Source organism: Emys orbicularis, chromosome 17 (assembly GCF_028017835.1).
Source record: "Emys orbicularis isolate rEmyOrb1 chromosome 17, rEmyOrb1.hap1, whole genome shotgun sequence".
Classification (NCBI taxonomy): Eukaryota; Metazoa; Chordata; order Testudines; family Emydidae; genus Emys; species Emys orbicularis.
Window position 1 is genome coordinate 14,630,656 of NC_088699.1, and position 14,134 is coordinate 14,644,789.

Consider the following 14,134-nt stretch of genomic DNA (forward strand, 5'->3'; position numbering starts at 1 on the left):
CGGCCGGAGGCTCTGCTCCTTCCCTGACTCTTCGGCTCTGTTTAAGAGCCGAGCTGCCCGAGCGCTACCGGCTTCGGGCAGCCCCCATGCCTCCGGACCCTGCGCCGCCGGAGCCCGGGAGGGGAAGTGCCCGGCCGGCGGCTGGGGTCCGGAGGCAAGGGGGCTGCCTGAAGCCCATAGCGCTCGGGCAGCTCGGCTCTTAAACAGAGCCGAAGAGTCAGGGGAGGAGCAGAGCAGCCGCGGGAGGGGAAGTGCCCAGCCGGCATTTTCCCGGACATGTTCGGCTTTTTGGCAATTCCCCCCGGACGGGGGTTTGATTGCCGAAAAGCCGGACATGTCCGGGAAAAACCGCACGTATGGTAACCCTAATTTACCTAAATGAACTGATTTAATCACATACACCTCTACCCCGATATAACGCGACCCGATATAACACAAATTCAGATATAACACGGTAAAGCAGTGCTCCGGGGTTGCGTGCTCCAGCAGATCAAAGCAAGTTCGATATAACGTGGTTTTACCTATAACGCAGCAAGATTTTTTGGCTCCCGAGGACAGCGTTATATCGGGGTAGAGGTGTACTAGCATTTAAAATATAAATACATTTAAAGGAAATACAGTGGGGGAAATCAATTAATATTGTTCAGTATTTTCTTAAATCACATATGCATTGCAGCTATATATGTTCCCTAATTCTCCTCTAGTTTGTAAAAGAGGAGTAACTTCATTGAGGTCGACAGCTATGCGGGTGTAAAACTGATGAAAGAGAGAAGAGAATCGGGTTCATATGCCCTGGTCTTCAAAGGTATTTGGCCTCTTAACTTCCACTGATTTCAATACTAGTTAGGAGCCTAAATACGTTTGAGGATCTGGGCCCATAGTCCCTAGTCTGTAGTCTTAAAAGAACATTGTTGTGCTTTTCCAATTGAAATGAAATATATTTGTTAAGATAACAAATGCATAGTAAAGTATATTTAACTTACATAAGGAAAATAAAAGAGGAGGGGGAAAAATCTTGGGTAAACAACAAAACAATACAGCTTTATCTAATCTCAATAATTTATTGCTGCTTGTCTCTCTCTCTGTGTGTTTTACTGACAAAATAAAATAAATTGAATCAGCTCACACATGATAACATGCTCTTTCCTAACTCATACTAATTGCTTGGCTAATTGATGTTTGTTGAACTTTCTCCATTTCATTGAGTGATTAGGTACAAAGCTAACAGTTGACATCTGTAGGCGCTTAACTGGCGTCTGTAATTACTGTTAATGTTAAATAATTGTTAGTTAATTGGAGTGGTAACTGACTGAATAGAATCCAGATTGTGAAGCAAAAAGCGACCTAGTTAAATAAACATACATTTTCCGAGAAAACAACGGTTTATTACAGTGGAGTGACTAACAATAGTCTAGATACAGGAGGTCAACGGGCCTTTTCATTTATGAAATTTTATGCCAGAGTCCAAGTTGGACTTCACTAATCTAGAAGTAGTTCAAGTCAAAATCTTTGTAATCAAAACACTCTATCCCAAAGAATTTTTCAATCTTATTTTGACTTGATTTTTGTGGTTTCTCTTATTTTGCAGTGCAATGCTGATAAGTCTTTCTGAGAAAATCAAATAGAGCTTAATCTACAAAATAAATACTGGAGCCAGAATAGATAAAATTATGCTTTAGTAAATATTGCCGTTTTGCTCACTGATACCGGATTAGTTTGACTTTGCTAAAATCAACAGTTTCAAATACATTCTTAAAAGAACAGGATCAGAAATTCAGAGAAAAGGAGTAGCTGATAGTTTTATTACGCTGTAAGTAAAAATGGGCAAGGCCTCTTCAAATTACATTTGCAAATAATAATTTTAGGCACTCCAATAAAAAATATCATTGCTCACAGTTACTTGTATTGTATTTTTAAAGCTTAATTTGAGAAATTATAGCTAATTATAGCTACTGTCTCTTCCACAGTTGGCAGCCCTCGCTCACACTCCTGCCCTGGAGAACTCTCCTCTAGAACTTTAGCTGTGGGGAAAGGGCACAGTGTAATTGTGCATGGGGAGAGGACAGAGTGGAAAGAGTACAGAGGAGGAGGCGGCTGTGATTTGAGCATAGGAGGGAGGATGGCATGCAGGTGTAGAGGGGGACCTACGCTCCTTCACTAAGGGCACCAGAACAATTCACCATGTAAACAGCTGGCTGTGCCAATGCATCTTGCATTCAGTAGTGCAAAATGTATTAATGCTGATGGATACGAACCGTACAGATGCAACAGAATGCAACAAGCTTCTTGTTCAGATAAAGCCTTCAGAACTCAAAATAACTAACTCTCTCTTCTAGAAATTAGAGCAAAAGGCAATCCCAAAACAAAAATCCCCCCCACACTTTTTTTTTAAACTCTGAAGTTACACTGAAACAAAGCAGTCTTTCTCCTAGTCCAGTTGGCAGCACTGCCTCATTACAAGAAACATGGGGTCTTCAAAACAGCAAACCTCATCAAATGGTTTGTGATTTTCAGCCTAGCCTCTCATGGACAGGATGGCAACATTTAATGTCCTGGATATGGCCTGCCAGGTGAATTCACCTTCCAATTCTGCATTAGGACTCCTTTGTGACCCAAAGCCCACAGACCCAATTTACAAACTCTCCTTAGGAGACATGCCTTGGTCACACAGTCCCATTTAGGGAGTGAGCCCTTTTCAGAAGCACAAGAAAATGTTTCCAGGCAGGGAGCTGCTCTTGCAGTTCAATAATTCCTGGGGTTCTCTGGCCAACCAACTGGTTAGTTTCCAAGGGCAGCAGAGCCACCACACACATAGCACAGAAGTAGTAGGCTGGGAATGCACACGCCACCCACTGGTAGATATACAGAGATGTGAAGGTGGCAGCCAAAAAAAGGAGGAGAAGGTGGTGGGTGGGTGGGTGAGTAGGTTGGGGAGGGTTGCTCTGGGTTCCTGAGAAGAGAGGGTAAAAGGCAGAGACAGGGGTATCTGCCTGCCCAGTATGGGGTATTGGTGGTGGTTTTTTGCTATACTTAGGTATGTTGAGATTGTGTGCGTGCTTTTTGAATGTAGTGGTGAATCCCAATTACACTCCATACGGCAAATGGGGTGAGGTTGGTTCTCCTGGAGAGAGAAGCACCTCTCTTCCACCATAGGAATGCCTGGGAACTGGATCAGGGAAGAGAAATATTTGTCTGTTTCACTTCCCTGTTTGTTTGCAAAAACAGATGTGGCAGGGGCTCTTAAAGAAATGACGTACCAAACAGACAGACATACACGAGAAACAAGAACATGTGCCTGTTTTTCTGGAGGACAATCTCTCTCCAGAACAACCTAAAAAGCCAGAGCTTGCCATGAGCCGCATTTCAGCCACCAGGGACAACTGGTAACCCACACCTATCTATCTACTTCATGCTGAGAGACTAAATACTTCCCTGACAGCTGGCTTTGGCATTAAGGCAGATGGATTCATAAAGTTTACATGAACATCCTGTAAACAATTTGAACATAAAAAGCTGTAACAGCCTAACCGGGCTCCTGATCAAAGAAAACTTCAGTAGAGTGTACAGAATAAAACTTCGACAGTTTGAGAATCATTTGTTTTCCCCTTCAGGAAAGGCTATTTTCTGGGGAGAGGGGTTAACATACACTGAATACAGAGCCAGTAGGAGAAATTGTCTGCTCCAGAACTCTGACTTTGAAGTGTGTCTGTTATCAAAAGATAATGGAACTTCATTACTCTGGGAAATTACACTACAGAATTTGGTTAACAACATTCAGTACCTGGGCCAGGATTAATGATGTTAATGTTGATGCTTTCAGACCTCAAAGGAAAGTTGATACGTCCTTTGAAAACAGTGTTGGGGTACAGGAGGGAATATGGGGTGCTGGCTCTGGGAGGGGACTCAGGGCTGGGGTTTGGGGTGCAGGAGGGGTTTTGCAGTTCTGGCTCAGAGGGGGCTCAGGGTGGGGCTTGGGGCAGGTTCAGGGAGCAGGCTCCAGGAGGGGGCTCAGGGGTTGGGGCTCCAGCGGCTCCCATTCGACGGCGGGCACAGCGAGGCTAAGGCAGGCTCCCTGCCTATCCTGGCCCTACTCCACTCCTGGAAGGGGCCAACGTGCCCCTGAGGCCCCTGGGGGGTGGCATGTGGCTCCATGCGTTGCCCCTCTCTGCAAGCACTGCCCCCACAGCTCTCCCAGCCAATGGGAGCTGCGGGGGTGGTGCATGCAGGCAGGAGCAGCGCGCGGAGGGAGACACCTGCCCCCCCGCCTCTGGGGCCGCGGGGCTGTGCTGGCTGCTTCCGGGAGCGGCGTGGGGGTGGGGTAGGCAAGGAGTCTGCCTTAGCAGCAGCCCCACTACACCGCCAGAGATCGTGATCGACTGGGAGACCCTCTAGGATGGATCAGTCGGTCGTGATCGACCGGTTGGTGACCACTGACCTAAGGGCATATCCTGCAATTGATTTTTATACTCAGACATACTGATTGAAATCAACTAGGAGACCTATCAAATATCACTAGCACACTATAACCATGGACATACTTCTTAGTCTGCCAAATCCCAAATGAAAAAGCAGGTCTTATGGTTAATGCACTGGACTAGGACTCAGGAGATCTGAGTTCAAGCCATAGCTTTACCGCAGACTTCTTGTATGCCTTTGAGGAAATCATTTAATCTCTTTATACCTCTGTTTCCTATTTCTAAAATGGTACTTCCTTTCTTTTACCCTTTGGCTGTCTTGTTTATTTAGATGGTGAGTAACATTTTCAAAAGCACCTGTTACTTAACAGCAAGTATTTAGGCATCTATCTCCTCAGTAGCGAATGAAGGGTCTAAATATCTTTTGAGGATCTGGACCTAGGAGCTTAAGTCCTATTTTCAGTGTCTTTCAATGGAACTTAGATTACTAAACCTCTAAGGGTATGTCTACACTACGGGATTAATCCGAATTTATATAATTCGAATTTAGGAAACCGATTTTATAAATTCGAATGTATTCGGCCACACTAGGCACCATTAATTCGGTGGTGTGCGTCCAAGCTACCGTAGTAGCATCGATTTCCAGAGCGTTGCACTGTGGGTAGCCAATAACATTGAATTGCCAATAACATCGAATTGCGGCCACACTAACCTTAATTCGGATTAACAATACCGATTTTGACGCTACTCCTCTCGTCGAGGAGGAGTACAGAAATCAAATTAAAGGGCTCTTTAATTCGAATTAAATGGCTTCGTTGTGTGGACGGGTCAAGCGTTAATTCGAATTAAAGCAGCTAAATCCGAATTAAAGTCGTAGTGTAGACCAGGCCTAAGTGGCTTGAAAAATTTGCCCTAAGCTTTTTGCAGCAGGGACTGTGTCTTGCTGTGTGTCTGTACAGAGACTAGCACAAGGGCCTCTGGGTGCTACTGCAATACAATAACTAACCACATGATAATAAAAGGAATACAGTATATGACAAAGACCCAAAATGAAGGACACCACCAATTAATAATTAAAATGCAGTGGGAGTCATTCCTTTTGTGCAAACAACTTTTTCTGTAGTATCAGTTTCACAATCTTTTGTTCCTGACGCAAATAATTATAAAACAATAAAAGTGAGAGAACACCACATTTGTGTGGCAGGTAGATAACTTTGAGGGATATTTGAGAGGCAGGCCAGGGATGTATGCTTGTCAGTTTGCCATACCTTGTCAGATTGTTCAATCAGCCAGGGGCTTTGAAGATTTTCGTTGCGGTTTACCAAATGCAAATTTGACCTTTCTTAGACTGATTTTTATTGCTTCTGGCAAAAGGCACACTGGACAAAACAGGGGAAGAGCTGGCTTTAAAGCAAACAGCCCACTTTGCAAAAAAGAGAACTTGAACTTGAAATGCATCAAACTGACAGTTCTTTGACAGCCTAGTCAACCATCCATCCAGCAGACACTCAGAGGACAGACTAACAACAAACCACAGCCCATAATGAGAATCCCTGCACCTGTCTAGAAGCAATTATTGACATTATCTCTAAACAGTGGATCTTTTTGAGATTGTTTTCCTGATATTTAGCAGTTTGAATGTTAATCCCTTTAACAAACTGTCCCCTATGCTTTTTCCATCCTCTTCCCCTTAATCTCTTTCTCCCAGGTGGGGGGGGGGGGGGGGGGGGAGGGAAAACCCACCCAAAACAAAATGAAACCAGTCAGCCTAGTTTTTCAGCACCTGGATTTGCACTGATTCTCCCCCTTGTCATTCATGTTGCCAACAGGAATTAGCATATGGCTTGAAGGGGAAACTCAGGAGAAGAAAAGAAAGATGCCATTTTGATGGAAATAAGGGGGCAAAGGAATAATCTACCATCAACTAAAAAGCTTATTTGTGTATGGTTTCCCAAGCAAAGCTTCGAAAAGCCTATGTTGATTTTAGGCTACACAAAGAAACCCTAATCCTTTCAAGGGAACTAAATCACCAAAGAAAAGTACCTCAGAAGAAAAGGCTCCCTGTCAAGCATGGTTATTCACAACCTAATAGATGCCACAAATCAAACTGGGTAAGTAAACAAAAATAAGAATGTGGGCAATGTGTTTGATTCTAAAAAGAAAACGAAAGGAAGAGGAACAGGGGCCTAGTCTTCATCAATCACTTTTCATCCTTCAATTGAAGAGATCCCTTCAGCCTAGTTACAGGCTATCAGTCAGGAATGTTGATTCACTGGATTGGCTTCTATTCTATTCTGGCTCAGTCCCAAGAAAGGACTACTCAAATTCCAAAGCTCTTTACAGCAAATTAGCAAAATAAAGGTGCAGTCACATGTAGTTTGGGGGTCTGGGGTCCCAGAACACACAAGTCTTCCTTTTTGTTTTTTGTTGGTGACCTATTTTTCCAGGGAGGAGGAAGGATGGCTGTAAATTCAAATTTAAATAGAATAGCTAATATAAGTTTGCCAAGTTGGATAACCTATTTCGACCAAAAAAACCCAACCCCTTCAGATTGTCCTTCAAAAGGATGTTAATACATAAAACAGGAATACCGATCCATAAGGCAATTAAAAATAGATATAATTCAATATTCATCAAAGTAATTTCAGAAGTAGTGTATCAGCATGACAGGTTTCAGAGTAGCAGCCGTGTTAGTCTGTATCCGCAAAAAGAACAGGAGTACTTGTGGCTTAGAGTGTACTTAGAGACTAACAAATTTATTAGTCTCTAAGGTGCCACAAGTACTCCTGTTCTGTATCAGCATGGGAATCCCAAATATAAGGGGCTGCTTAATGCTCTCAGCTACACCCCCCGCAGCTCCATGGAATCAAAAGGTACAGAAATTGGCAGGATGTGGCATTTTTCACATTTAAAAATGATCCAATAGGACAAACCAAAACAAAAAACCAACCAACCAACCAAACCAAAAAAGCTCTATGTGAGAAACACACAGTATAAGTCACCATCCAAATTATTCACCTAGACAACAGAAAAGGCTTAAATTTCAATTTAATCAAGCCTATATTTTCTACTCAAACCTTGCTCCAGTGCTCCAATGAAATTATAATTTAAGACTGTATGAGATTAGAGCTGAAAGCACACACCTTCTTACTAAGCAATTATCATGCACTGCCACTAAACAGGTGTTATGGGGGGAGAGGGGTTGAGAGAAAAGATCAAATAGATTTTATGTAATTTAAAGCCTTTGAATTATACACCTTGGCACAGCTAGTGATTCAAGACTCTCTCCCCACCCTGCCCTCAAGAAGAAAAGCGCCCCCACATTATTTTCAACAATGCTGCTTCAAATAAGCACTGCACAGAAGCCCACTGACACTGATTTAAGGCAAGTATGCCTTTAATGTACTGTTAAATCATTAGCCACTCTCTCTTTATATTGCTGTTTGGGAGATATGAATGGGATATTGCATATTTAAATGTGGCCCTCTATATTGTTTATTAACTTTACAGAAAGCATACGGCACAGCAAGCCATGGTTTATTACTATTATCCTGTGAATACTAAATGCTGGCTGGTTATTACTGTCAGCAGTACAAATTGGCTATTCATAATTCCATGTCTATCATGTAGCTGATGAGTAACAATCATGCTAAAACATTTTGAAAACTGTTACAGTTATTTAAATGAGCTTAAATTAAAGCCATTTGTAAAATAAACTATTCCCTAATATTGTTATTTAAATTAATTCTGACCGGGCAGGCAATGCATTATTTAAAGTCTTTATTTTATATTGCTTTAGCAAAGCAATTATGAAGCATATAGAACATGTCTGAAACCAAGGGAAACATAAAAAGCACTAGCAAGCTGATTGCTACATTCCTGCACAACAAGTTACATTTTATCTCAAATTGAAATTGCCATGAAAAGAAATGCATGTAGAAAAATATATATGCTTATGGTGGGGATTGCAGTCTTACCTTTATTTGTAACAGTGTTGAATAGTTTTTCAGAGCTGGCATCAGATGCCTGAAATACCAATGAAAAAGAAGGTACATATTATATATATTATTAAAATATGTGTATGTATATTTATATACCTTAGAAAAACCAAAAACAGGTTGACAAAACAAGAAAGCTGATGAAAGCTGCAGCTCCAGAAAAAGCATCCATAAGATGGTGCTATTTGGCTGTGTTTCACTGTCCTGCAGTGCAGATATTTATTTGGAAAGATTCTAGTTAATAAATTAAAAAATGATTCCTTATTCAACATATTAGCTGCACACAAAATATATTTTTGTACTATGATACATAAGGCAACCCAACATGTTCTGACAATGATTTTGCAGCCTAGGACAGATACCATAATTTTGAATTACTCATTCCAGTCTCATGTATTTGCAGTTCTGCGCGTTTCTTTCTTTTTAAAAATTCTTCTTTTAAGACCCAGTGTATTTAGCATTTCAGACTTAGGCCAGTATTTGTCTGAATTGCTATAATGTGCTGTTTATTAAACAAGACCTTATTAATGTTTAACAGAAATAGCTCAGCATTGGACTCACTTTGGTCAAAATAATCTGGACACTACTCACTCTGCATAACCTGATAACTAGTTTGTATTTTTCCATCAGACCAGCTTTCTCTTTGCTTTTTCTGAAAAAATACCCATTTCTGAATTATTGCTACAATTTTCCCATCAGTAGGCTGACTAATTTTTTTATCAATAAAACGGAAACCTTATTTAAATTTCATGTAAAACAACTGTGCACCTCTGTTCCAAGGACTAAATGTTAAAGAGTCAGCCAAGGGAAAATATCCCTATAAAGGTTCTGCTGACCAACAACTTACTTCCCTAAAATGTAAAAGTTCAAGTCTATGTGTCTGTTGTGCATGTGTGTACATATGTGGGTATATACCTGTATACATACACACCCGTAAAGCCTAAATCTATACCATATCTGAATTTACAAAACCTACACAAAATAAGTCTATTAAAATTTAACCATATTTCAGATACAACATTATTTTGGGATAATCAGCTTTTTGACATTTTATACAATTAAATGTGCTTATTAACAAAATATTCTATTATGGGCATGGGGAAAATACAGATTGCAAAATGTGTAAAATATTTTTAGTTTCTTGGTGTTTGGCTCTGAGACAGCATTGTTTTCCATTTGCATTCAGTGAACAAAGCTTAAAAACATCTTGTACTTAGAAAGCAAATAATTATACATATATACTTAAATCAGGAGGTCATTTCTGAGGTTGTGTCTAGCAAAATAAATTGACTAGACATATATTATATTACACAATACATTTTATATAAACTGATATATATATATAGGTATATAGAGAGAGATCTATACAGAGATATACACACACACACAAATCAGTCTATATACAATGTATTATAATATAATAACACATGCAAGTATACATTAATTTAACATCAAGTTAAAGCATCTTTTTTATATTCTTCTTTATTAAAAATTGCTCGATTTGCTCCCAATTCTAAATGGATTTTGCCAGATTAGTATTGTATGTATTATTTAAAAGCTAAGCTAGGATACTTCTTTCTGATTAAATACCTTGTAAACACTGGATTTATTATCCAGTGATGCTCTTCTTTAAATTAATGAAAATATGGGAATAAAGTACAAATTGAAAAGATCAAGGAAGCCATGTGTTTTAAAGAACAGTTGGACATTATTCCAACAAATTAGGAGATTTCTCCATGCTTTCATAAACGTGCCAATCATCCTGTTCTTTGATTAAAAACAATAGCCTTTCAGGCTGGATTTCATCCACAACTGCCTTTCTAAATTCAGTTTCCTCTTAAAAGTCAAGTTCTTCCCAAATCATCCTGCTTTTGAAAAAAATCAAGCCTGAACTACTTTTATTGTAAAAAATTGCTTATAGCTTATGAAATTCTTTTATTACAGCATTTCAAAAAGAAATAGCCTAGAAAATGTGCGTGCTTCCTAATTACTTCCCGCCCCCCCCCCCTCCAACAATGGAAAAAGAGGGAAATATTTTTTTAAAGCTTGATCTTTTGGTGAAAAAAAAAAAAAGACTTTTTCTCAAGCTCAGAATATCCAGGTGACAATTTTTTCCGGTCCATTGCAAAACACAAGAAACACCGCTTCGAAGTCTGTCTGTGACATTTGTTAGACCTAATGTGGTACATAATACATTCTGCATGAACAACCTTTACACCTCAACCCAAATTAGGGATGTGATTATTAGCACGGCTATACAATAAATTAAAGACAATTTTACAAAGACAGAGGTTGCTGGAAAGTGAATACCTCTTTTGCCTTATTAACTGCATTGTTGAATCTGACAGTACCAACTTAAAAAAGAAAAGAAAAAGAAAAACCCATCAGCACCGCATGTGTTACCATGCAAATGGTCAGTAAGCACCTGGTTAGCTCGAACAGCAAGTTAGAACTTTGTTTTTAAATATGAAGCTTCATTAAGGTTAACAGCAAAGTACACAACTAATAGTAAAAAAGAAAAATCATTGTCACCAAACATGGTCCAATAATTAATTAATTCCTATACAATTATTACTTTCTTTACAATTAGTAATCAGCCCAATCAAGTGGCACCTATACCTAACAAAAACAAAACATTTTCAAAAAGCATTCAATAGGAACGCTAAAAATTCACTAAAATACAATGCCTGTAAGTGTTCTTGACTTAAAATCTCTTGCACGTCAACAATGAAAATCTATTGGCAGCAAACGATAGTGTTTTTACTTTGTGGCTGATGATTTGGGGAAGTATGTTGTCAGACCTGGATTTTTTAAGAAATGGAGACTGACTGGGATATTGGAGACATTTCCTTTCCAGGAGACATGAGAAAATGTGTGTTCGTTCACTACCATCCAGATGATTTCCACTGTTCGAGTCCTATCCGAGTCGCTAATGGACAGACACCGTATCTGGAGGTGTCATCACATTTCTGGAAACCCGTGTGAGACTGTATATAGAACATGCACTATGCTAGTAAAACGTCTTTTTTCTTTTCACCATCATCCTCTAGCCTGTCTTGGATAGTGGGAGAAACGATGCTGAAGCTGATTATAAACCGCCCTCTTTGTACTTTGCTTATTTCAGTTCCCAAGCACAGCTTAGTCCTACAACACGAATGACAGAAGCCAGCAATCTCTGGGCCAAAAAAAAAAAGACCTAAAGAATAATCTTCTACCCGCATCTCGGAATTGACTTTCATTCAAGGGGATGTATTCCTACACCATGTCCTGTCCAGACAGAGAGGCTGGGCGCCTTCTTAGCACAGAGGCTGGTTTTAAGCACTTGCAAAGACACCAACTCTTACACGCGATACTTTCCAACCTCGCACCCCGCGCACCTGTCCGCCCCCCGGGGGTTACATCCACGGGCCGAGGCTGCTTCGCATCAGCTCGCTCCTCCATAGCGCGAGGACGCCTTTGCCGTTTTCTCCCCCTGCCTACAAAGCCCGTTAGCTAGGTGCGTGGAAACGGAGCTGCAGCCCCAACTTGGGCAGCGAAGCCCCCTCACTCTTATGTTCAGAGGGAGCCTTTCCGTTCACCCCCCCCAGCCCACGGTGCGATCTATTCCCAGCGGTAGTCCCCAGAACTTGGGGCACCTTCCCCCCAATTCCTCCTCCTCCGATCACCTTCTCTCTCTCACACACACACTAACTCCATCAAATGTCAACAGTGAGGGAATGAGCCAAAGGCTTTAGAACAAATAAGGCTGAGAAACACCCAGGAACCACAGACCTGTCAACAGTCCCCCCCCCCCCCTCCAGGTCTGGACCTAGGGAGCAGCAACCCCAAATCCAGCCCAAGTGCAAACCACCCACCCAGGCCGCTTGCCGTGCCGGGCGCGTCCCAACAGTCCTGTGCCAAGCAGCATGAAGAAGCCCAAAGCAGGGATCCCCGAGGCAAAGGGGATATGAAGGGGATCCACGCGCCCCTTCCGTCAACTTGTGCCAGTTCGGCTTTGGGGGGAAAAAACCATGTTTGTTAAGAACAGGATCCAGACTGGGGCGAATCTAAAATTGCACATGCTTGAACTGCCCAGCCATCCCGAGTCCTGTCCCAGAGGGTCCCACATCCTGCTGGGAGGGTGGGGTCGGAACAGAGATGGTGATTGCGGACAGAGGACCCCCTCTAACCACACAGAGAACATCCCCCCCCCTTCTCCACACACCCCTCTCCACCCAAAGAAAGGGGATCAATAAACCCCCAACACCACCAAGTGCGGGCAAAACACTTCGCCATTAAAACAGGCTTCGAACCGGTGCAACCTCCCCCCAGGCTGTCAGGTCTCAACCAGGTCCAACCCTCCAGCGGAGAGTGGAAGATGCAAAGTGGGGGAGGGAGGGGGCATTTACCTGATCGCAAAGGGTAAAGCGCTACTGACAGCCCTAAGTTCATTTTTGGTGCGTGTGTGTGAACGCGCGTGCTCCAGTCTCCAGCGAACTCCGATCCAACTGGGCTTTTTAAAAAACAAAAAAAAAACAAAAAAAAGTCTCCAAGCGACACCCAAACTAATCCTTCAAAGGCCAATTCCTTCCAGGCGGGGAACCCAAACCACGCAGCCAGCCATCCTTGCTGGAGAGCGAGAGAAGAGCGCAGAAGAGCCCCCCTCTCCCGGCAAGATGGTTCCCAGGGAGGAGAGAGAGAGGAGGTGGGTGGGTGTCAGCGGGTGCGGGGAAAGCGGCGGCCGCGGAAAGCTAATCAAGCAGCAGCGGCAGCAGGACAAAGAAAACCATGTGCAGCAGCAGCAAGCCGGGGGGCAGCGCTCCAACCCGCGCCCGGTGCCCCAGAGACGAGCGGCTCGGAGAAGCTCCGGATCCCAGGCGCTCCCCCACCCCGGACTCACACACACCTCCCTGGCCTGGGGAGCAGCGCGGGGGCTCCAGCGGCGGCTGGGGGCAGACGGGGGCGCGCGGGTCTTTATTTTTTTTTAAAGTCTTTGGATTCGTGCCCCCCTCTTCGGAGACAAAGCGGCTCCCCCGGTCCCCCCGCGCCTCGCTCTCCGGCCGCCAGGTTCAAGTGAATTCCATTGGAAACAGCGGCTCAGGGGGGTGACCTCCGCCCAGCCCGACGCTCCTTCCCCGCCACGCGGCTCTACACCCGGTAATCCGGAGCCGGACGCGAGCCCCGCCGGAGAGGCTGCGAGCCCCAGGCGCTGCGCCCACAAAAGAAGGCGCCCGAGCGCCCCCCGAGCTCCCGCCGAAGGGCTCCCGGCGAGCGGCCGCATAGGAACCTCTCCTAGTGCCGCCCCAGCGCGCTGCAGCGGCCGCCCAGGCGCACGGGCTCGCCCCCCCTCGCCGTGTCTAGCCAGGAGCGCTCCACATTGAGAGACTCCGCCGCCTTCCGAGAGGGACTTCCCACCCGGCCTCTGCTCCTCCCCTCCCTCCCGCCCGCCCGCCCGCCTTCCCCGCCGTGCTCCCTCCTGCTCCGCCACCAGCCCGACATCCAGCCCTGGCCGGGGCATCTGTGCCTGGCCGCCTGCGCCCCAGCCTGACCTCTCCGAGCTCTGCCCCACTGCGCCCAAGCCTGACCCTGACCTCTCCGAGCTCTGCCCCACTGCGCCCGAGCCCGTCCTCCCTGTGCCTCCAATCTCTCCTACCCTGTGCTGTCCCACTAGGGTTAAACGCACCTGCCCCCCTCCAACCCTGGTCCTGCCCTGTCCTACTACACAGCAGCCTGACCGCCCCT

General features: G+C 43.9%; 1 protein-coding gene across 2 annotated transcripts in view; it reads right to left on the bottom strand.

Annotated features, from left to right (window-relative positions):
• AUTS2 (activator of transcription and developmental regulator AUTS2) overlaps window positions 1-14,134 on the bottom strand; it is a 947,473-nt gene that overhangs the window by 76,012 nt on the left and 857,327 nt on the right. For both annotated transcript variants that reach the window (XM_065418421.1, XM_065418420.1), the window contains exon 6: window positions 8,393-8,441. In XM_065418421.1, coding sequence (XP_065274493.1) covers window positions 8,393-8,441 — 49 coding nt within the window. The remainder of the gene's footprint in view (window positions 1-8,392; window positions 8,442-14,134) is intronic.